Genomic DNA, 24136 nt, shown 5'->3' with positions numbered 1-24136 from the left:
ATGGCGGGTCCGACGGCAACGGCACCGGTCCTGACCTGGTCGCCATTGCTTTTTCCACCCTGGAATACGGCCCTACTGCCCGCTGCGTTTTATCCCGTTGCAGCTCTCCGATCACTGCCTGGGTATGTTATTAATTTAAGTTAAATTTCATTTACAAATTCAACAAATATTAATCAAGAATAGGGATTCATTGTATATTGCTATTGCTGATATAACTTATTAAATTTACTATAAAAAGTTGTATCATAACATATTCATAAGAAACATTCTCAAGAGAGAACTACAAAGTAAATTATAATTAATTACGAATTTTTGGATCAAACGTCACTTAACGTGTCTGGGAAATAAAATGGTACTTAACTTAAGTTCTTTATAGAATTATAATTAAAAGCGGTTTATCCTTAAAGAGTTATTAACTAATCTGTTTAAAGTAATAATTCAATGTTGTTGCATTAATAATTTTAGTAATTAATTTTTAATTTTTAAATTCAAAGCAAGTAATAACCCAATTCTTCTCCATAATCGGAGCTATTCTTCTTCTGCCAACTGTACTCAAACTTCTTTAATACGTCATGAATAGAATAGAACACTTCTCCTATTTCGTCAACCATTCTCCACCTTAAACTACTTAGCAACCTGAGATCAAGCTAACAATAAGCTCGTTCAGCTTGCCCGGTCCATCCACTGCACTGCGTTTGATCCATTTCGATCACAAACACAATCCAATTAAAATCCCATAAATCGTGCGCATCTCCGCAACGCAAACGTTAAACGGTTCCGTACATGGTGACGCGTCACTGACCGGATGTACCAGAAACATCGTTAAAGAGTATTACCGAAAGGCATCCTTCCTGTCTCGAATCAGGGCGATGGAATGGACTATTTTATTATATTCACTTCATGGATAAAATTTTTATCGAAAGTAAACCGTCCCAACTGACGGTTACGGTTCTGGCCAAAGTGGCCCCGTGATGTGTATAATCGCATTATTTACTGCATCCGCCGATTACCGATCGGGCGACCGAACGGATGCAGCAATCGAACTGTCCTCGTGTCCGTGCATCCGGTTGAGCTGTTCTTTTTTTTATATACACGAGCCAGCCTCACGTGAGTGCCACTTCTGGGAGACGGGATTTATTCACACCGTAGGAGGTCCTGGATTGATATTAGGCTGAAGAAAGGATGTCTTTTTTGTCCATTTCTGGCGTTGAACATTTTTTTACTAAACGTACCAGATGCAATTTGTAGCTGCTGTTTGGGAAATATTTTGCAGAAGCCTTTTTATCAAAAAGTGAGGCCCAGGAAATTAACGCTATAAATTTGGATTAACTCCAACTTCATTGTGCAGTAGTGCTTTATTCACTTTTCGAAACTTAACAAACATAATTTATTTTATTTTTGTTATAAAAATGTGCTTGAAAGGTACAATATTTTTTCTCGATCACTTTACACACATCACATCTTCTGAATCATCCCTTATTTTCCCTTCTTTCATAATGCATCCGGAAAAGGGAAGACGTCTACAGGAATAGTCTTCTATGTTTCCACCTTAAAAATTAGCATAATCAGCTTTCGGAGTGATTTTCACGCTTGTCCATTTTTCCTCGATCCATGATTTTGACACTTTGTTTGTGCCTTGTCCTCCCGTTCCATAGCCTACTTGGAAAGCGCTCAGTTTCGAACGATCCCATGGCCTACTGCTGCGGATCATGTACCGATCGGTAAACCGGATCGATGACGGAGCATCGGAACATTACGCGGGAGACAGGATCCGGGGGTCACCTTCGAGGGTTATGAGATCAGTGACGCTTGAAATAATAATATTTGGCTCCTTAGCCCGTCTTAAGGTGTTGTTTTAATGTTATTTTACATGTGTGTCTTTCAACCTTGACTGTGGAATGTGAGCGTTTGGAAACAAATCCGGTGATGGGTGTGTGTGTGTTTTGTTGTTGTTGTTTTCTACTCACCGCAAAGGATATCTGGGCAGGAAAGGTGCGAAAAGCGGGCCCGGAATTTCCCAAAGCTTGACACCACTAGGATGCCGGTGTCCTTTGGCATGTTGATATTTAAATCGATTTTTTTTTTTTGGGAGAACGTTAAACGATCCGGCACCTCACAATCACAGCCACCTGCTAGAGGAGGTGCAGTTGCACTACACCTGACCATACCATCCCGTATGCATCCCGCCAGGATACGACGATCAAACGGAATGAAGATAATTTATGCCGAATGCCGTCCTATAATCATTATAAATGCAAATTAGCAGCCAGTATGATCGGCTGAAGCTTGTTTTACCAGCGGTGTGAAGAATACCAACACCCCCGCATTCGTCCGGGAAGGACACGCATTTGATGAGCCAAAGCAGAAGGAGGGCTTTTATCGACAGTGTGTGTTAAGGAAAGGCAAGAAAAAAAAAAGAGAAGAACGTTGGAGTTTACTATCGGAAATTCCGACACTTTACGTCGCCATCGTTATTAGGGCCCTTTTGTTGCGGATCACGTTTCATCCCATGTGCGGAGGTTAAAGAAGGGCAGGTGACGGATGAACGTATGCCGAAAAAGACCTGCAACCTTACAAACGCGTGAAAGTGAGAGGGAGGGAGAGAGATGTATCGGGGTGAAAAAAGTGGAAAATTTACATAAATTTAGTTTTGCCTAAAATGTAGTGTCTTGAAACAATTTTTGAGCTGGTGTTGTTGCTCACACTCCGGTGCCTCGGTGCGAAAGGGATGCGAGACGCCTTTGGTTCGCAAAACTAATGCTGGAAAACACGTTCACCGTCGCACCGTTTACCCCCGAAATCCACATGGGGGAACTCCGGAAATGCCGGAATTTCCCAAACGTACACCACCAACCATCCTCTGCGATGGACCGGTTGTAAAAGTCTACACAAGCGGGGAGGATGGTAAGCAATGCACACCTAACGGACGAGATAAATTGAATGAACAGGCAACTCAAGTAGTCAGGGCCAGGGTAGAACAGGGACTCCAACAAGGCGTATGTGGGAGGTACAAGGAACGTACGAAGAGCGTAAGGGGCGCTCCGGGACCGGGTTGTGCGAGTTTTAGACACAGAAAAACCAACAGTGCTTTACTGGTACTGACCTGAGGGGGTACGGGGCGTACGATGCTGCATCGATTTCTTCAAGCACGGTGCGGAACAGTGCTGACGTTGTTGTGTTTGATTGCAATAAGTTATGTATATTTTTTTGTTGTTGTTTGGCAATGTTTCGAAGGCAACCTGAAGGTTCTCAAAATGTGAAGTCTCGTCGGTATTATTGATTTGGGAAACTCCAAACATAAGGACCTCTTCTTGTAACGAGGTACTCCAGCGCCGGGTACATCTCCGATATTCGAGACAGATTCTTCAATTTAGCCTCTTTTTGAATTCTGTGTTAGTTACTGCACAAGACGTGCGTTCGGATGATTGGTGCACTTTGACTATCACTTTCCATGAAACTCTCCTAAAAGTGATCTCTATTGTATTTCTACAGCAATATAATATAATCACGGCATCAGTGTCCATTTTGTAATACGCCCAATAAATTTACAACCCATCAACGTCCATAAATCGTTGAATGAATTCAAAATTAACCTCATCCTTCAGCCAATTTCATAACCACCATCGGCCATGATCCAACTCAAACAAACCAAGCAGCCCGAAGCTGTCATGACAACCATTGTCACCCGGGATAAAGCTTAAATTAAAATCCAATCAAGCTACCGGGTGTCTCCCCGCACGGGAGAAACGCAACGATTGTAAAGCGAACACAGGAATTACGCCCACCTGAACGGGAAAGGATTCTTTTCTCTTCTTTCAGGGTACACTAATTCCACGGAAGGGCTTTCATCGACATCGGGAACTCACGGCCGTTTTTATCCGCCATCTTTCATCGCCCGTAATCATGCTTTCGGGGCTTGGAGTTGGCTTCCATATCGTTTCCTGTTCCGTTCCGATCCATTCTTGTTCCACCACCACCATCTCACCGAAGGGTCACCGCTGTTACACGATAAAAGAATCATCCGAGCGAGATTGGGTCAGAGATTATGTTGTCCGCGCTGGCTGCACACAATAGCGGCCCGGTGCGATGGAAAGAATTGAAAAGAATCAAATCTATCACATTGTGCAGGAGGTGGAAAAAATGATGCTATGGGCCCACCGTAACGACGCCGGGTTTGACAACGGTTAATAAATCATAATACGTTTTGCTGGATGATATTTCCCCCCCCGCTCCAAAACTTCGTGTTTTGTGGAGGAGTTGAGCCTGAGTTGACGGATTTTATGGCTTTAAGATTTTAGGGTCCCCGAGAAGGGGATCTTAATTTGATGAGCTTTCGTATTGGTGCAGGGTGTAAAGGACAGACATTGGGGAGGTAGATGCAACGGCAGGGTGTGAGTATGATCTGATTAAAAGTACGTCAAGGCGCGTAGGTATTGATCAGCCTAACCCAACCTTTTCTGATCTGATTAATCGAAAGTGATGAAATTAGGGACATTGCTGGCGAGTTTATTGATTGACGTTTGGATTGGGGAAAAAAAGGGAAATTGAAATATTTTGTAGACTTTTTCCCACTCTCTGCTTCAGCGAACGCTTAATCCACATCATCTGAAGTACAATGGGACCTTTAGCCCGATGTGGGTTGTGAGAGTTTCATAATGAAATTAGCCTTCTTTTTATACGCTTAGTGTGCGCTACCTTCACATTTGATACCATATTTTATTTTTTTTCGGTTTTCTCGCCTACAGGTTCCTGGACAGCATGAAACTCCCGCAATCGCAACGCACCGCAAGCACCGGGGCCGGCTTTCGTATCTGCAACCTGCTCGAACTGGACAGCGACAAGAAGCAGCATGCGAAAAAGCGAAAAAGCTCTAGCTCGATAGACGATTCCGTAGCGCTCCATCGTTCACGGGACCAAGATGCTGATGAGGCGGACGATGAAGATGACTCCGGTGCGGTGGATACGGGCTGTCCGGATGGTTCGCTAACGCGGCGAAGCGGGACAACGCTTTCGCAGGAAGATACCAGCAGCAATCCGGATCTGCACGGTTGCAGCGCGATCAATAGTGACGATGACAGCAGACCCGAAGCCCGCGGGGGCCCTGACGTTGGTAGGGGAACGATGGGCAGTGCGGCCAGTCGTGGACAGGACGAACGGACAAGTCCTTCGGCGGCGAGTGGCGATGAGGGTGGTGGGAAACCGTCGTTTGGGTTGCGAACCACCAGCCTGGCGGAAGATCTGCATGCCCGGTTCGGCTATTCTGCGCTGCATCCCGGTTCGCATCTATCGCATCTACCCTCACATCCACACCACCATCATCACCATCATCATCAGCATAGTCACCATCACCAGCATCATCCGGCACATCTGCATCATCCGCATCACACGCTTGCTTCTACGCCTCCTGGTCACGCCCTGTTCGGTGGACGATCCTGGCCGTACGACAGCTGCAATACACTAAATGGTAAGTGTACAGTAGTAGTTTGGTGTTTTCAAGGATTGGCGTACTCGGAACAGTTTATCTGCGGAATATCTATAGACAAATGAAAAATCTATTTGTCTATTTTGAGCGATAAGAGCCTAGAATTCTACTATCCTTCAATATACTAAATGTCTAAGCGAGAGAAGCTAGTGCTCTTCTTGAAGAACTATTGGAAGATGTCTTTCACTCAGTCGGAGAGTCACAGTTCTTGCTCTAGAACATGGTCAGGTCTCCAAACTGCGGCCCTCGCGATCCTCCATCAGCTGTGTAAATGGCTTTCAAGTTAATGTGTAAATGGCCGCCTACTACGGTAGTTTCAATCAATGCGGCCCGAGGACTGAAAAGTTTGGAGATCTCTGCTCTAGAAGGTCGAGGTTGCGAGGATATTCAATCCACGATCTTCAGTACATTAGACCTAGTTAAGTTAAGATTCAAGATCCCTGAGAATTCTTTTACTGAGAGAATCTTTGATAGTTTTGTGTATCCTCTGCTGAACCAAGAGAACAAGAGAACTCAGCAAGAGAACTCTTCTATAAATGCATCTCCAAGAAGAATACATAACTTCTCTGCATAAATTTCCCAATTCCCCAGTCCCTCATCGCCATTGCGCTGCATTAGAAAGGGGCTCAATATCAAAACGTTCGATTGTGGATTAACCTACAAACAACCGATTGATGGGTTTCAAAGTAATTATTAATGTAGTCCCTTGTGTCGTTACTTGTGACTTCTCACACTCGTTGAGCCGCATCCATGAATGGATCTCACCGGCTGCAGCTGGGTCTGCCATGTTTTGCTCTGACCAGCTGGACGGAAAGAGGGCGCACAAGCCAACGCAAGGGACAACTGGGCTAGAACAATTAGGACACGGACACGCCGCCAACATTACACACGCACACACAATCGATTCGTAATCGTTCACCGTGATCGTTACAAACAGCGTGTCCCCGGGCCGTGTGGGTTGATTTACAACTTCCGGGGCTAGTATTCTGGTTCTGGTTCTCGGATTCTACTTGCGAACACAATATCAATTAGAAATCAATCACCAGTGCAATGACAAAAGGAAGATTCCCAGTCCCGCCGTCCCGGTTCGTATTGATGCGATATCCTTCGGGCACAACCGGGGTGGGGGAACAAAGTATGATCGGCCAGTAGACAGTAGACTACGTTACATAACCTCAACAATAACCACTACCAGGCTTGTGAATGATGGAATATACCTTCTATTTTTTTTTTCGCTCGTTCGCTTCATTGCAATACTTGCTTGTCCAATCCGGAACCGGAACTGTCAAGCGAAACGAAACAGTTTCGGCTCGGCGGGGTTCCTTTCCATTTTCCCTTTTTCCGTGCAAACGGCCAACCATCCATTTTGTGCCCGGACGAAGGACGAAACGACAGTTAAATTGAGGTGTGATCGTTGCCGCTTTTGTGGCCCATTATACGCTAGTTTGGGTTAGTGTGACACCCTGTACGTATGTGGAGATAAATGAGAGATGAAAACGGGAAAGGAAGGCGCAAAGTTTAATTTACCACACATCGAAGGGTGGCACATTTCGTAGCAGCTGCACCGTGCTTCATTGTAGTGTGTTTCGGATCGGTATTTGTGTGAGTGTGCTAAAAAAAAGGCTTGAAAACAACAAATCTGATCCAGCTAAAGCCAGCGGTGTTAACATAACGTTTTTTTTAACCTATTCTACCTATAAACACACTCCATCACCCTTATTTAAGGGATGTGTTTTCCTGCACAATGCTGACATTGCGCTGGTACGAGCTGTTTTCCACAGAGCATTAACAAAAAAAACCATTAAAGCATCAGGATGAAATAGAAGAGCTGTTACAGCGTTGGCAAAACATTATTCGGAACCGTTGGAACACAGTTCTTCGCGGTACTTTTGTGTCCCACCATCAAGAGCTGGCGCACTTTCGCTTAAGCTTCAGCTGTACTGTGGGCTTCAATTTTTCAAACTAGGTACAACCTTCCACCGGAGTGCTTGTTTGTTTAGGGAACCGGTACACACACACACACACACACAGGGCCTTGTGCACTACTTGACAGGGACAGTAAGTGACACTACGGGGAGGAGGGAGAAAAAAAAGCAAAATGCAATTGGCAGCCATTTTTAAGGATGCAAATGTTTATTGCAATCACAAATGCCCCGACAGATGAACCCTTTTCGAGAGGATGCTATAATGCCCCCGTCTCGGTTATATCGTTCACTTTCGTAGGCAAACGGATTGGTTTCGAGTTGGCATCAATTCAAGCATCTTTCTTTATGCGTGTGTGTTTTTTTTTTTATTCAATTGGAGGATTTATGAAAGGGTCATTAAACCGTTACTAGACAAATGGATTGGATTGCTATAATTCCTTGTGACGGTTTGCATTTGGTCGATATGAGTTTTACATTTTACACTGAAACAGGGTGTCGCTGTCATTATTTATATTTTGTATAAATTTGTGAAATTAGTAATGCTTATGCTACACATCGCACATTAAACATGTTTTTAGGACATCATTAACAAACATCATTAATTAAAGCTGCAAAAGGGCTCACCATTATCTCATTTATTATTAGTTTATATTAGAAACTTTCCTTATTATCGAAATTTTTTAAGTTAAACAACTAATCCTCATGCTTTATTAACAATTTGTTAATAAAATAATGCATCTCGATCAAACTGCTTAAAAACTCAAGTTTAGCGAGTGTCCTGTTTTTTCCACAGACACTCACGGCTTACAAAAGGATATACCCTTTGATGGCACTCATCGCTGAGAGAGAGAGAGAGAGAGAGAGATAATGGTGTATAAACATTGCGTGAGAGAACGAGAACGAAACAAAAAAAATCCCTACGAATGAAAAGCGGGCGGAGCAGAAAAAAGGGCGTGATCTTTGCTATCCTTTTTTGGGCAACACCATCATCACCATCGTCATCATCATCGTTTGAACGAATTTTCTTTCACCCCTTTGTACGCATACGCACACGCGGGGTAGTGTAGGTTGAACCACTCACAACCACATGCACGAAAATGCGATGAAAAAGTGTTTCCGGATGTGATCAATTTATTTGTTGAAGGATTTTGTTTTTCGAGTTCGAATCCCAAGCGTAAAGAGGTAAAGAGTTAAAGAGCATAAAATAGGGAGAATAGATAGAGAGAGAGAGAGAGAGAGAGCATTCCCGTGTAAGGCGATTTGCAGGCGAAGTAATCGCCGGTTTCCGCTAAGTACATTAATAATAAACTCGAATGTCATTTATCAACCATCCCGGAACTGGCATCGGGAGAGAAAACCCGTCCGCTTGTTGCCCGATTGTTTGGTTAGGAGTAGAAGAGGTTCCTGGATTAATAGGGCCAACGCGACCGGGTGGTACCTTTGAAAGCGACACGACACCAAAGAATGGTTACGAATCGGTCGGGCGAGCAGTAAAGTCAAGGTGGTAAGGGATAAGGGATTCATCGCTGGACTGGAATGGGGAAGTGCTGTCATAAATTATCTCCAATCGGGGACCGCACAATGCAGCGAAACAATTTCCATTTCCGGTATCTATTTCCTATTGTTCCCCGATGCGGCTATCGAGGTCACCGGGACACAGTGTTCGTGCTGGAGTTCGTGCTGTGCATGTTGCTGCACACCTTGCAGAAGGCGCAGCATGAACCGGCTCGATGCAAGCAAAACCGTAATGAATAAGAATGCAAAATCCGGCCCATCCGGATGCGTAGGAAGTAACACGCACTAATTGACCGTCTCCCTTTGTCTTGTCCCCCATTCTTCAGCATGCCATCAGCAAGCGGCCCAGCAAGCCCACCAACGGTTGTTCGCCCAGCAGGTCAGCCCAGCGGACAGTACCTCGCCGGTGCACTCGGAGCGGTCGTACATTGGTAGCGGCGGGTTGGCGACCCTAGCGGCGGGTGTCACCGGTGCGGCCGGTGATCTCACCGTCGGCAGCCACCTGGCGTCGGGACGGGCCGGTTCCGGTATGCGCACACCGAGCCCGTCCGACTCGGAGCGTGGCGATCCGCACCATCTGCACGGCGACACGCACACGGAAAACTCGGACGACGTGGACATCGAGGAGGGGTGTGACGATGAGATCGACATGATCGACGACACGGACGATGGCAGTATGCCGACGGAGCGTGGCCACCAATCGAACGGGCTGGGCCACAAGAAGCGCAAACGGCGGGTCCTGTTCTCCAAAGCGCAAACGTACGAGCTGGAGCGTCGGTTTCGGCAGCAACGGTACCTGTCCGCCCCGGAACGGGAACATCTCGCATCGCTGATCCGGCTCACGCCGACGCAGGTGAAGATTTGGTTCCAGAACCATCGGTACAAGACGAAACGGGCCGCCCACGAGAAGGGAGCGCTCGACCATCACGGTGGCCACGGTGGAGGTGGCAATGGGGCCGGAGGGTTACCATCACCGCGTCGGGTCGCTGTGCCGGTGTTGGTGCGCGACGGCAAACCGTGTCTCGGTGGTAGCAAACAACCGCACGATCTGCTGACGGCGGTACCTGGTACGGCTCATCTACAATTGCCGCCCGGATTCCAGCACGCCAGTCTGCTCCATCATGCCGCGGCGGCCGCCGGACGCTGGTGGTCGTAGAACGCGCTGGTGTAAGATGTGTACATACGGAAGGCGGGATCACGGCTTCACTCACCGTTCAGAATGAAAGATGCTGAACAAACAGTCACTTGGTATTGGTATAGATGTGGTCAATGTGTTTGGTGGACGATAGGTACAGGACAGCGGTGGAGACCTTCAATGCTCCAGACTAGCGCAATATGTAAAAATCTAAAATGCAAAATAAAACGAACAGGGAATTCGCAGTGCTCTGCCGGTACCGAGTATCTCATCGGTAGCGCTCGTTGGACGAAACGCTTCTCTTCGGACGGTCCTGTACACGGTCCTATAGCCGGAGAGTTTTGCTCCAGAGTCTCCAGCACAGCTAGTTGGTCTAGGTTGTAGGTAAAGGTACAAGAGATTATGGTATTTAAAAATACGGTTATAGTTAATTTATGTAAATCTTAGTTTCCCACCAGAGACAAATCAAGAGAAAATCAACAACAAAAAAACAAAAAATAATAAAATAATTATCCAAAAACATTTTGACTCTTGGTATTGACCGTCTTCCATCAAGTGCATCATCACGCGGAACTGAACACTTGTCACTCACGTACAGCCAATCCGAAAATCCACTTTCTCTCTCAAGGACACAACCCCTCTTACCGGGGTGGGAGACAGTCATTCCTACGCTTTTGTTCCGTTGATTTATCGTCACAATAAAATTTCTCGCTTCCACAATTCGGTTCTCAAGTTTGAGCCGGAAATCAATAGGCTTTCCGATCGGAAACGTTGGACAAAGTCCTTCCGCTCGTCGGGGGTGGACAATGTTCGTTCAAAGTGAAGCGGTTGTCTTGTTCCCGTTTTTTTTTTTATTTTTTGCTCAAAACCAACCATAAAAAAGTGGGAGAAAGAAAAATTCGAAATGGTAAACACAGAGCAACAAACGGGGCACAGACAATGCCATCCTTCTGGACAAATGGCCGGAAACGGAACACGAAACCCTCTGCACCCTCTGAGATGCAGCGAAACTGCGAACGGGACAGGCGAATGATCCTACCAAAAGGACATTGTTTGTTGTTGCTTATGAAGCCTTGGGAACGTCGAGCCCTGCCCGAATTGAATAGAAGTGTCCAAAAGTCGAAAAGTCCGAATAAACCGGATATCAATGAGAATCAATAAAAATCAAGAAGTGGGTTGTTTTTTTGTTGGTGCTTTGCAAGGATTATTCTGCTTGGATTCTTTGGAAGGAAATTAAAACTATAATTACTAACCTAAACTAAACGCAGTAAAGAAAAGCATTTTTAAATTTAAACCTAAAAAGTTTGAGAAAAACACTTTACTCTCACATATCCTTAAAAAAGGACAAATTCTCACGAACAATAGAACAGCGGGACAAATTGGCAACAAAACATTTTCCAAATCGCACTTACTTGATGCGTCACTTCTCAGGCTCTCCGGTGAACAATGCAGACGGAACGGTGCCAGCTCTTTTCGGCCTACCTACCTTCCTGGCTAATAATAGATCTTCAATTCCGATACATTTTCTTTTTCTGCCACACCGAACAAAAAGGTGCCATAAAACAGGTCAATACGTGCTGTTTCCACTTGAGCCACGAGAATAGCCTTCAAGTGCAACTCACAGGCACAGGAACAGGTCCCTTCACCGGAAGTTGCCCGAAATCGATCAGTCATTCTGCATTCAATTGGTATATCGATGGGATTCGCGGGAGTTTTGGGATTTCTCCTAAAAGTGAGAAAAATATTAGTGATGGTAAAGATGGTAATATTAAATAGCATAGAAAGAATACTTGCGTCGTCATCTGTGGACACTGATAAACACACACCGAACCGTTTGGTCATCGCTACCGAGATTGCAATCGTTGCTTTAGTGGTGGTCAACCGACACAGGACACTTTAATGATAAAAGACATCGTTTCCGGATGACATTCACTTTTGGAAATATCAGCCCCCCCACCCCCCCCCGAACCATAATCCGTTGTCCATTTTTATGTAGCGCACGGAATATGTAAATACCGTTACTTAACACCCCAAAGTTGTTGGGCCAAAGTACGCCAAACTCACAAAACAAAGCAAACAGTAACAAACCGGCACGTAAACGCACCTTCAAAAGGACGAATAAACAATTAAGCTGTCCCCACTTTTCTCGCCCCCAATTGCATTCTCATCCACACGAACGAAACACCTCCCACGTCCCGTATTCGCGTGGCCGTGTAACTGGGCACATAAATTCACATTATGTTTATGATACCGTAGGTCCTTTTTGCCACAGTCCCGCACCCGGTCCTTCGTGCCGGAAACGGAAAGAAACTCGCTTGATTCGGGTCGACCATGGTTGAAGGCGGAAGGGGTACCCAGCCACGGGGTGTGGACAACAAAAGGCCATCATCCTCGAAGTGCGTTCCGTCCGTTTTTCGCAGCCGCAGCGCTATCTCGCACACACTACGCTTCGGTTGGTTTTTATGACTTATGACCTTTCCATTCCATTAGGACTATTATTTTTACTATCATCCGCGCTGCCGTTATTCGTCTTCATTCTGCTACGTGCTCCTTACATCCAGTGGCGCTCGGTGCGTTTGTAACAATGAAAAATGATCGGAAAAATATGCTTTTCCCTTTTCGCCCTTTCGTCTCATCGTGTCACGTTGCCACCGGGCGGGTGTGTCATCATTGCGCACTGGAATCGCACTGGATGCTTGCCGATTCACTTCCAGTTCGGCGAAACATCACAACAGGCCGTGTGGGGTAAGGGGAGAAGGTTGCCAAAAGTTACAAATCGCTGCCCGAGCGAACGGACACAGAATGATTTCTTTTTTCTTCTTTCTCCCGGACGATAATTCCTGTCTTTTTTTTGTCCACTGCCTGATTGTGTTTGGTCCCTTCCATGGTGTACCGTAGCCTCTTATCTTGTAAGTCGTGCGTGACGTGGTGTAGTGGCCGGCGCGGTCCATGAACGTTTGATGCATAACGCCACATGCAAGAGAAAGGAAATCGTTCACGTTTCTGTTTTGTGTGTAATTCGACCGCTTTAGGCGAGATAAAAATTCCAGCAAAGGTGTGAAAAGCAAATAGATAGGACGCATCTAGGTTATTAACATTATTGACAAACAATTTTGCTGCTTAACTATTGAAAAAAGCTGTAAAAGAAAACGAATTCAACTGCTTTATTATTTCCTGCTATTCCCTCCTCGCTCCATATAACCTTTCTGGCCATAATTCTATCGTTTGATGCATCTCTTTGATTCACGAATTTTCCATGTTTGCTATATCCTTTGCCACCTGCCCCATCCATTGTCCGTACTCGGCCAGCGACGCAATCTCAAAACGGCGTTGATGCTGAGCCCATTCGAGCTGTGAAAATGGGTCGGAAGCTTCGCGATTCGCGACTCGCAAACACGAAGGACATTTCTCAGACATTTTGCCGTTGTTTGTCGGCAAGAAAGTTTCCACTTCACCGCGATACGCTGGAAAAGTCGGCATCATTATCAGCTTTGTTAAAGAAAGCTTTTTATCAGGATCTGTTTCGTACCTTTTCTCTGTACCTTTCTCGAAAATATGGCCATTCTTCAGGAAACAAAACAAACAATTATCGGCTTCGAACAAGCATATACTTTTCGACTTATTTAGCGAGTTTTTCAGTTAAGCGAAGGAAAAACTTTATTCAATGTACATTTATGACGGGCTATTGTTGAGTTTGCACAAATTTTACCTAAAACACCCGATATTTTACTAAAAGCTTCTCACGATCTCGGTAAAAAAGCGGGAAGTGTCATAGTGAATCACAGTGGGCGTGTTGGAATCCATTTGCATTGACATTTGCTTAATTAGAACTGCATTAAATTTTAATGATCCATCAATTTTGAAAATACGGTGGAGCGCAGTATATTCGTGATCATTGGGACTCTATCTTGGCAGGATAAGAGATTAATACGGGTAAAACTAAGTGCAAGGGTGTTTTCATCTGCGTATAGACGTTGTGCTTCTTGTCATTTGTGCAAAATGTGCACTTCGATAATGCTCATGTTGAAGCACCTACGTGAACATTGCGTGTCCTTATCTCTTCCTGAATTCAGGTCATTACTTGCACATGATGTGAGCAAGATATGTAGTTTCGTGTTACGAGTTTCTTCGACGAGGTTTCGTGAGTCGAATTCAGTGATATCGAAATGATTTATTGTGAATGACGCTGAAGTTCTAATTTGAGTGGTCGTAGAAGGCCTCTTTGCCTTGTCGAAATGCATAACTTTCTAGTCGATTAAGGTCTTGTTGAATGCCAGAACTTAATAGAACGCTATTCTTTTTATCGGGGTTCAATTTACAAAGGGTTTAGATTTCTCGGTCTGTTCTCGGTCAAGCAATGTTGTCAGATGATCAACTATGCCGGACGCTTCTACGCTATCACTTCATCTGAGTATGAAACTACCATTCATTCTGCTCTGTCCATGTGGACGACCATGTGGATTTTATGAGCTGGACCGTCCGAAGCCAACTTCGTCACCCTGGCGCGTATTTCACCATAGATGTTTATCAGTGTCGAACCCAAGATAGGTGAAATTTGCGGTGAAATCTTTCTACAAACCGTTGGTATATAGAGTATTATTTAAGTATGGGAAGTTTATCTAATACTTCTGGAAACTTCGTTTCTTTATCGTCGCGGTGTTGCTACAACATTGACAATAGATTAGAAGCATACGCACAAATAAATTTAATGATACTTCAACATCAAACTAAGCGTTAGCAGAAGGATGAAGATATGTGGCGAAACAATCTCTGCGATAACGAAAGAACATAGCAAAGCGTCGTACAACTATGTTTATAAGTAGCTGCATCACTTCCGAAAAACAGATTAGTGTGTTACTGTGCGTTGTACGATTGCGATCGTAGTCTTGTGTTAGAAATGGATAACTGTTACATTGTGCTACTTTCCATAATCATTGGAGCGGTCGCGAATGAAGATACTCCTCACAATACATCTTTGACTTTGGAAGAAGACACGGCAACAGCCGAATCACGAATGCTTGAGGGATTCGAGCAATTATCACAAACCGTGAAAGATGAAATGAAAGTGTTTAACGATCGGATTGACGAAATAAAACGTGATATCCACAGTTTATTACTTGCGCAAAATGCAACGAATGAAATGTTTCGATCCACAAACAATTCATTGGAACAAGTTTCGGAACAACTGAACAATCTTTCAACGTCAGCTACACAACGGTTTGTCAATCTAGAGAAGGAACTAGAAGTGCTTCCAGCAGACACGGGAGTGTACTTCATGAAGCCGGATCCATCCAAGAACGTATCGTTTGAAGTAGCACGTGATCTGACGAATAATCATGGATTCGGTAGCAATTGGATCGTTTTCCAGCGACGGTTCAACGGTTCGGTCAATTTCTATCGCAACTGGACCGAGTACAAGCAGGGCTTTGGTGATCTACGCGGCGAGCACTGGTTGGGGTTAGATAAGCTACACGCGATCGTGAAAACCCGTTGTCACGAGCTGCTCATCGTGCTGGAAGACTTCAACGGCGTGATTGCGTATGCACATTACGATGACTTCAAGATCGGCGATGAAAGTGAGAAATACATGATAAAATCGGTCGGTCTATACACCGGTACGGCGGGTGACTCGTTTTCCTCTCATAAGGACGAATTATTTTCAACATACGATCAGGACAATGATAGAGCTGGTGCTAACTGTGCCAAATCGTTTGTTGGTGCCTGGTGGTTTTACAAGTGTCATCGATGGTACTAAGAATGCTATGTTTTAGTAAGTGATATAATATTTACATCTGTTTTTTTGCTTCTTTTCGTTCTTTCTGTAGTCACTTAAATGGAGAATATCTGAATGGAAAAATCAATCGCCAAGTTGGGATAATGTGGACGGAGTTTCGAGGATCGTATTACTCCCTGAAGAGCACAAAAATGATGGTTCGGCCTGTTGCGTGAATATTATTATTATAACTCAGTGGATTATTTGCAAAAAAATAATCAATCGAGTTTAAAGATGTGAAGTCATGAGATAAAAGTTATACACATTTAACTTTCAACTTTACCGATCTAACAATTTTCCTCTTCTTCGCGTAACGACCTACTAGGACCTCATGCCTGTTATAACTGATGTAAAACATTTAACACTTACCACGTAACTGGGTGATCTATCCTTGTACGGGCCAGATGGGTTTTCAACTATAAGACCTTGTTCAAGCAGAGATTATATGAAAATTAGTGTACAGTTAGTGGCTTAGGTAGAAAAGGTTACGTCTAAGCGCAAAAGAAAACGGAAAAAATCGAATGCGGGTTTAATGTATGAAAATGGAATAAATAAAGCACGATTTTATTCGAAGATAGCCAAACCTATACTACAGCATAAACACAACAGAACAAATAATCAATTAACGAATTAATCTACTGTGCCGGATTCAAGTGTACACTCAATGTTTATAAGTCTTTTGCTAAGGAACTATGCTGTTTTTATTACCACTTCCTTATCAGACGTTACAGGGCGCATGTGGTTTTCCGTCCATACATCATCAACACTGGGTACTTACCGAGAACTCGTCTATAGTTGGAAGTACATGCTGGCGATGTTTCGTTATCATCATTAAAAGCATCACGGTCAAACGAAGGAGCAAACGTGCATAGAAACGTTACATTTTTATTCATATCATACTATCGGGTGACGCCAAAAAAAACCCATATGTGGTTAATGGTGTGGGTTAAAAAACCTCAAATTCGCCGAGATAACGAAAGAGCATGGCATAGCGTCGTATAATTATGTTTATAAGTAGCTGTTTCGCTTCCGAACCGCAGATTATTGTGCTACTGTGCGTTGTAGAATTACCTACGTTGTACAATCGTAGGTTGTGTCTTGTGTTTAAAATGGGTGTGTGGTACATTGTGTTACTTTCCGTGATGATTGGAGTGGTGGCCAATCAAGATACTCCCAACAATCCTCCTTATACATTGGAAGAAGGCACGAATACAGCCGAATCACGAATATTAGAGAGAATTGAGCATTTATCCCTAACCATGAATAATAAAATCAAAGAGTTTGACGATCGAGTTGATGAAAAGTTACGAAAAGTGTTGGAACAATTACAAAGTTTCTCAATTACCACTAAACAACGCTTGGTCAATCTGGAGCAAAAGCTGGAACGATTTCCAGAAGACACGGGAGTGTACTTCATGAAGCCGGATCCATCCAAGAACGTATCGTTTGAAGTAGCACGCGACTTGACGAATAATCATGGATTCGGTAGCAATTGGATCGTTTTCCAGCGACGGTTCAACGGTTCGGTCAACTTTTATCGCAACTGGACTGAGTACAAGCAGGGATTCGGTGATCTACGCGGTGAACACTGGTTGGGGTTGGATAAGCTGCACTCGATCGTAAAAACCGGCCAACACGAGCTGCTCATCGTGATGGAAGACTTCGACGGTGTGATTGCGTTTGCACATTACGATGACTTTAAGATCGGTGATGAAAGTGAGAAATACAAAATAAAATCACTGGGTCAATACACCGGTACGGCCGGTGACTCGTTTTCCTATCACAAGGATGAAGTTTTTTCAACATACGATCAGGACAATGATAGAGCTGGTGCTAACTGTGCCAAATCGTTTGTTGGTGCCTGGTGGTTTTACAAGTGTCATCGATGGTACTAAGAATGCTATGTTTTAGTAAGTGATATAATATTTACATCTGTTTTTTTGCTTCTTTTCGTTCTTTCTGTAGTCACTTAAATGGAGAATATCTGAATGGAAAAATCAATCGCCAAGTTGGGATAATGTGGACGGAGTTTCGAGGATCGTATTACTCCCTGAAGAGCACAAAAATGATGGTTCGGCCTGTTGCGTGAATATTATTATTATAACTCAGTGGATTATTTGCAAAAAAATAATCAATCGAGTTTAAAGATGTGAAGTCATGAGATAAAAGTTATACACATTTAACTTTCAACTTTACCGATCTAACAATTTTCCTCTTCTTCGCGTAACGACCTACTATGACCTCATGCCTGTTATAACTGATGTAAAACATTTAACACTTACCACGTAACAGGGTGATCTATCCTTGTACGGGCCAGATGGGTTTTCAACTATAAGACCTTGTTCAAGCAGAGATTATATGAAAATTAGTGTACAGTTAGTGGCTTAGGTAGAAAAGGTTACGTCTAAGCGCAAAAGAAAACGGAAAAAATCGAATGCGGGTTTAATGTATGAAAATGGAATAAATAAAGCACGATTTTATTCGAAGATAGCCAAACCTATACTACAGCATAAACACAACAGAACAAATAATCAATTAACGAATTAATCTACTGTGCCGGATTCAAGTGTACACTCAATGTTTATAAGTCTTTTGCTAAGGAACTATGCTGTTTTTATTACCACTTCCTTATCAGGCGTTACAGGGCGCTTGTGGTTTTCCGTCCATGCACCATCAACACTGGGTACTTACCGAGAACTCGTCTATAGTTGGAAGTGCATGCTTTGGATGTTCCGTTATCATCATTAAAAGAATCACGGTCAAGCAAAGGAGCAAACGTGCATAGAAACGTTACATTTTTATTCATATCATACTATCGGGTGACGCCAAAAAAAAACCATATGTGGTTAATGGTGTGGGTTAAAAAACCTCAAATTCGCCGAGATAACGAAAGAGCATGGCATAGCGTCGTATAATTATGTTTATAAGTAGCTGTTTCGCTTCCGAACCGCAGATTATTGTGCTACTGTGCGTTGTAGAATTACCTACGTTGTACAATCGTAGGTTGTGTCTTGTGTTTAAAATGGGTGTGTGGTATATTGTGTTACTTTCCGTGATGATTCGAGTGGCGGCTACAGATCATCCCCCAAACAATCCACCTTTCGCTTTCGATGAGGTTAATGTTGCGGCCGAAACACGAATACTAGAGCGAGTGTCGCATTTGTTACAAAGCTTGAGTGACAAAATAAAAATGTTGGACGATCGAATTGACAGTTTAATACTTGCGCAAAATGACACTACCAAATCGTTGGGAAAAGTTTCGGAACAATTGCAAAGCTTTTCAACGTCAACTACACAGCGGATGACCAAACTAGAGCAGAAGCTAGAAAAGCTTCCATTGAACGCGTTAACCAGTCGAATCGACGAAATGAAGCGCGATGTCAGCAGAATCATACTTCAGCAAGATGAATTCGAAGATATGTCTAAAATCACAAACAAATCGTTGGGAAAAGTTTCGGAACAATTGCAAAGTTTCCAAACATCGACTAAAGAAGCAATGATCAATCTAAAACACAACTTCGGACGATTCCCGGAAGACACGGGGATATATTACCTTCAACCGAATACTGCCATCAACATAACATTTGAAGTATCGCGTGACTGGACAAATAACCACGGATTTGGTGGCGACTGGATCGTTTTCCAGCGACGGTTCAACGGTTCGGTCAATTTCTATCGTAACTGGTCCGAGTACAAGCAGGGCTTTGGTGATCTACGCGGAGAACACTGGTTGGGGTTGGATAAGCTGCACTCGATCGTGAAAACCCGTCAACACGAGTTGTTCATCGTGTTGGAAGACTTCGACGGTGTGATTGCGTATGCCCATTACGATGACTTCAAGATCGGTGATGAAAGTGAGAAATACAAAATAAAATCACTGGGTCAATACACCGGTACGGCCGGTGACTCGTTTTCCTATCACAGGGATGAAGTTTTTTCAACATACGATCAGGACAATGACAAAGATGACAAAGATGATTGTGCCGTATCGTATGGTGGTGCCTGGTGGTTTAAGAAGTGTTATTATAGGTACTTGGTTTAATGGATTTAATGGGTGATACAATGAAACTTATTCGTTTTATTTTATTCTTTCTGCAGCCATTTGAATGGAGAATATTTGAAAGGGAAGAGTAATCGAGCAGCTGGTATTATTTGGTACACATTTCGTGGACATTATTACTCTCTGAAGAGCACCAAAATGATGGTTCGACCAGTTGCGTGAATATTAAACCTAACTGAAAAACGAAATGAAACCCGAATCACACTAATAAATATGAAATGAAAGTGTTGGACGATCGTGTGGATAACCGATGTCTTTTACAAAAAAGAAAACTCTATTATTAATTAACATTTTTCCTACATCAATTCAATGACCTCAATATGTAACTTTTCAGCTTTTCAGCTTGTTCAGGTTCTTAGCTTGAAATCTGCGCTTGCGGTTTATAGAAGTTGAAAAGGCTTCATTGCGCGTAACACTATCAGGGTAGGTACCCGTCGATAAAATGTTTATTTCTAAACAGCAATATCCAATCATTTCTTTACGCACTGGACTCAAATTCTGAAAGAAAGGTAAATTTTCCTTTTCAACCATACAAGGACATAGGGGAATTAGGAAAAATTGTGAAATTTGTGCAGGAATTTTCAACTGCTTCTTAGTGGAGGACATCGTCCACGAAGATCGCGGAATCTCGCTTCGTTTTGAGGACATTTTGATTCTTCAACTTTAACCGCTCTGCTGCGTGAGTTGTGTTATTCAGATATAATAATTAGTAATTGACGGTCGAGCGGTGTCGTCTGGCAATCTGATATTACGGCCCTTCCTTCGATCGCATCAACGGCATCACATGGTCTTGCGTAGCACCGCAGCAGCGTCTTGGAACGTGGTTGTCCTCTACTGTTTTGATTGATTGGTACAAAACGAAGAGCACCTTCCAACTGTGGTGAGTTACGCTTCTAGGAGGCTCTAAGCGGATAGGTAGTTGGCTCGGATAGGAAATTTGATGGATTGAAAAGCGACTCGACTCGAGGATTGTACTCCCTGAAGAGCACCAAAATGATGGTTCGACCTACTGCTTGAAAATCAAACAAAAACGATAAAGAAAATGATTTTTATAAAAATACCACCCACGGTAGTGTGAATGGTAAGCTAAAAGCTTGATTTTTATTTAATCATCCGAATTCTCATCATACGTCAGAATCATCTGATGCGTTATCCTTTTTGGGCATAACGATCCCAGGGCCAGGGCCATCCCAAGTATTTGCTTTGCAAACTGAGGCAAGGGTTTTACTCTTCTTTATTTATATGTTACTCATCAACTATGCATAACTAATTCTCATCGTTATCATAAATTTCAGATCCCTATATTTTCGTTTATTGCTCTTTCGTCGCTCCGTTCGTTTCTCAAACGGGTTATTTTCTATTGCATCTTTTTTCATATTTTTATTTAACTTATGTTTTCGTTTCGTTTCGTTGCGTTTCGTTTCGAGCATAGTAGTTTACATACATTTCTCTTCTTTTTCATTTGTTTTTCGTTCAATTTTACTCTTTGTTTACCTCTTGACCACTACAGTACTGTGTTATTGAAAGGAAATAAGGTTAATTTGATTGTTAACCCCAAAATATTAATCGTCACGCACCAACGGTCGAACCATCATTTTGGTGCTCTTCAGGGAATAATCCATTCCTCGAAATGTATCCCAAATGATACCAGCTTCACACCTGTTTGCCTTATTCAAATATTTCCCATTTAAATGACTGCAGAAATAACGAAAAGAAAAAAAAAACAAACATAAAACAATTAGTAAATAATGTAAAAGCGACTTAAATAGCTCGCAATGCAGGTACCTTTTATAACACATATAAAACCACCATGCGCCATTCCATTCCTTAGCACAGTTAGCAGAAAATTGATCATTATCCTGATCGTATGTTGAAAAAACTTCATCCTTGTGATAGGAAAACGAGTCACCGGCCGTACCGGTGTATTGACCCAGTGAATTTATTTTGTATTTCTCACTTTCATCACCGATCTTGAAGTCATCGTAATGGGCATACGTTAACACATCGTCGAAGTCTTCCAACACGATGAGCAGCTCGTGTTGACGGGTTTTCACGATCGCGTGCAGCTTTTCCAACCCCAACCAGTGCTCGCCGCGTAGATCACCGAACCCTTGCTTGTACTCGGTCCAGTTGCGATAGAAATTGACCGAACCGTTAAACCGTCGCTGGAAAATGATCCAATTGCTACCGAATCCGAAGTTATTCGTCCAGTCGCGTGATACTTCGAACGATATGTCCTGGGATGGATCCGGTTTAATGAAATTCATTCTCGTGTCTTCTGGAAGTCGTTCCAGCTTGTGCTCTGGGTTTACGGCCCGTTCTGTAGTTGACGATGACAAGCTGTTCAGTTGTTCCGACATTTTTTCCAATGATTTGTTTGTGTATTTAAACATTTCGTTCGTTACATTTTGTGCAAGTAATAAGCTGTCCACCCGATCGTCTAACACTTTCACTTTATCAACCAACGTTTGTAATAAAAGTTCTACTCGTTCTAAAACACGTAATTCAGCTGTAGATTTGATTTCTTCCAATGGGAGAGGTTCGTTCGCCACTACACCAACGGTCACGGAAAGTAACACAATGTACCAGAACCCCATTTTAAGCACAAGAGAGAACCAACGATCGCGATCGTACAACGCACAGCACCACACTAATCTGTTGTTCGAAATTGATGAAACTAATAAGTTTTTTCGTTATCGCAGTAAAAATTTTTTGCTCTTATTAGTGTGTTTTAGGGTCAACCCCAAGCATGATAAAGAAACCAGCTAAGACGTACACTCTCAGTGTTACCCTGTGATTAAATTAAATCAGGGCTTGACAGTCCGACCAGCTATTTGATTTTTCGCCATAGCAAATATAGGCAGTCCATTCAATAATTTGTTGCAAAGCACCTTTTGAAATTAATCTGGGATTCTAAGATATAGCGATAGCACTATCGTAATAGAAAATAATCCAAAATTTGGTTTATTTATTAAATTTCCTTGACGTTTGTTCTTAAAGAACCGATATAGAGCAATAACAAAAATAATCATATATGGAGACGCTTAGTATCTGATGTACTTAATTTAATAGAAAGATAGTTTAAATGTGTAGTATATAATTATAGTTATCACGCTGTCGCTATAATATCTTATACTCGGTACTATAATTCGATATAATACACAATTATATATAATATACAAAAATAAATTTGTAGTTTATATAATATTTAATGATATTTTCATAAAACAATTCTTAATATAATAGCATGATTTTAGTTGTTGTTTTGAATAAGGTTTCTGAATCAGAATAGCAAAATGTAATTAGAGTGATAGTAATGTATTCTAAAGCTTGTTTTGTTGGACTAACTGTAAGCTAACAACAACGTAATTATTGAAGTACCGCATTATCGGTACAACCAGACAGTCGTGCGACACATAGGAGAGACACAGCCAAAACAAAATTTCCGCCGAAAGCGGAAGAGGTGTTAAGTCGTGCCCTGTGAACTGTGCGATTGGCTCCACCACCTTCCTATCAGGCGCTACAAGTAAGTCTGTTAAACCGTTCACAGTCCAACACCATTTGCTTATCAATTCGTTATCGCGGGGTTTATGTTTGTTTTTTGGCAATTTTAGCAAAACATTTTCAAACCACATCTACGTAATAGCGAACTATTGAGGAAGATTTACATTAATGCCTCATTGAATTTGCTGACAGCATACAAATTGACCGAAGGACCCGAATGTAAGCTAAAAGTATTCCTCGCGATAACGTTAGAGCATACTAGTTTCAACATTTCCGACTTCGACATTGTGCCCCCCCCCCCCCCCCCCACCAATGCCAACGGCAAAATTGGTCCCTTGGGAAATTATCATTTTAATTGACTGATAATTCAATATGTAATTTACCTACAATAGTTCAACATCGAACATCTATTCTACTAAATTTCCATTACACTGAGGATCATCATCATGTGTTTTGTACTAGCAGTGTTAATTATAATATAGTAAAACCAGTGTAGCGGTTTTGTTCTTAGATATAGTTTAACTAAAAGGCCTAAAACGCAACAAGAAACAGCTTAAAAGCAATATTTAAAATTCCATGGAAATAAAATCAATTATGCTGATTTGTAGCAAACCAACATCGAAGCCATAAACAATTTAACGATTACGTGACGCACCTGGTCTAATCCAAAGGCATCGATACAGCGAAGCATAATATGGTTTTTGAGTGATGTAGATTTGAGAACCAATGTTCAAGAGGGTGT

General features: G+C 42.8%; 5 protein-coding genes across 5 annotated transcripts; 4 read left to right on the top strand and 1 right to left on the bottom strand.

Moving 5' to 3' along the window:
* Positions 1–10471, top strand: LOC128299500 (homeobox protein vnd-like). The gene is made up of 3 exons (XM_053035487.1): positions 1–122; positions 4746–5464; positions 9249–10471. The coding sequence occupies exons 1-3, from the start codon at positions 1–3 to the stop codon at positions 10076–10078; spliced, it is 1671 nt and encodes a 556-aa protein (XP_052891447.1). The 3' UTR covers positions 10079–10471.
* A 4483-nt stretch (positions 10472–14954) lies between these two features.
* LOC128299502 (microfibril-associated glycoprotein 4-like) lies at positions 14955–16372 on the top strand. Its single transcript, XM_053035489.1, has 2 exons — positions 14955–15805; positions 15883–16372. Exons 1-2 carry the CDS (start codon positions 14955–14957, stop codon positions 16004–16006), a joined length of 975 nt encoding a protein of 324 aa, XP_052891449.1. The 3' UTR covers positions 16007–16372.
* A 515-nt stretch (positions 16373–16887) lies between these two features.
* Positions 16888–17919, top strand: LOC128298231 (microfibril-associated glycoprotein 4-like). Its single transcript, XM_053033978.1, has 2 exons — positions 16888–17718; positions 17796–17919. The coding sequence occupies exons 1-2, from the start codon at positions 16940–16942 to the stop codon at positions 17917–17919; spliced, it is 903 nt and encodes a 300-aa protein (XP_052889938.1). The 5' UTR covers positions 16888–16939.
* Positions 17920–18852: 933 nt separating this feature from the next.
* Positions 18853–20052, top strand: LOC128297927 (fibrinogen C domain-containing protein 1-like). Its single transcript, XM_053033643.1, has 3 exons — positions 18853–19022; positions 19185–19859; positions 19929–20052. Exons 1-3 carry the CDS (start codon positions 18853–18855, stop codon positions 20050–20052), a joined length of 969 nt encoding a protein of 322 aa, XP_052889603.1.
* Positions 20053–21452: 1400 nt separating this feature from the next.
* On the bottom strand, positions 21453–22487 carry LOC128300315 (microfibril-associated glycoprotein 4-like). Its single transcript, XM_053036337.1, has 2 exons — positions 21676–22487; positions 21453–21585 (listed from the first exon to the last, which is right to left on the bottom strand). Exons 1-2 carry the CDS (start codon positions 22485–22487, stop codon positions 21453–21455), a joined length of 945 nt encoding a protein of 314 aa, XP_052892297.1.
* Between the last annotated feature and the right edge of the window lie 1649 nt (positions 22488–24136).

This window comes from Anopheles moucheti, chromosome 2, assembly GCF_943734755.1.
Source record: "Anopheles moucheti chromosome 2, idAnoMoucSN_F20_07, whole genome shotgun sequence".
Lineage (NCBI taxonomy): Eukaryota > Metazoa > Arthropoda > Insecta > Diptera > Culicidae > Anopheles > Anopheles moucheti.
The sequence above is the reverse complement of the archived record's forward strand: the minus strand, read 5'-3'. Positions and strand labels throughout refer to the sequence as shown.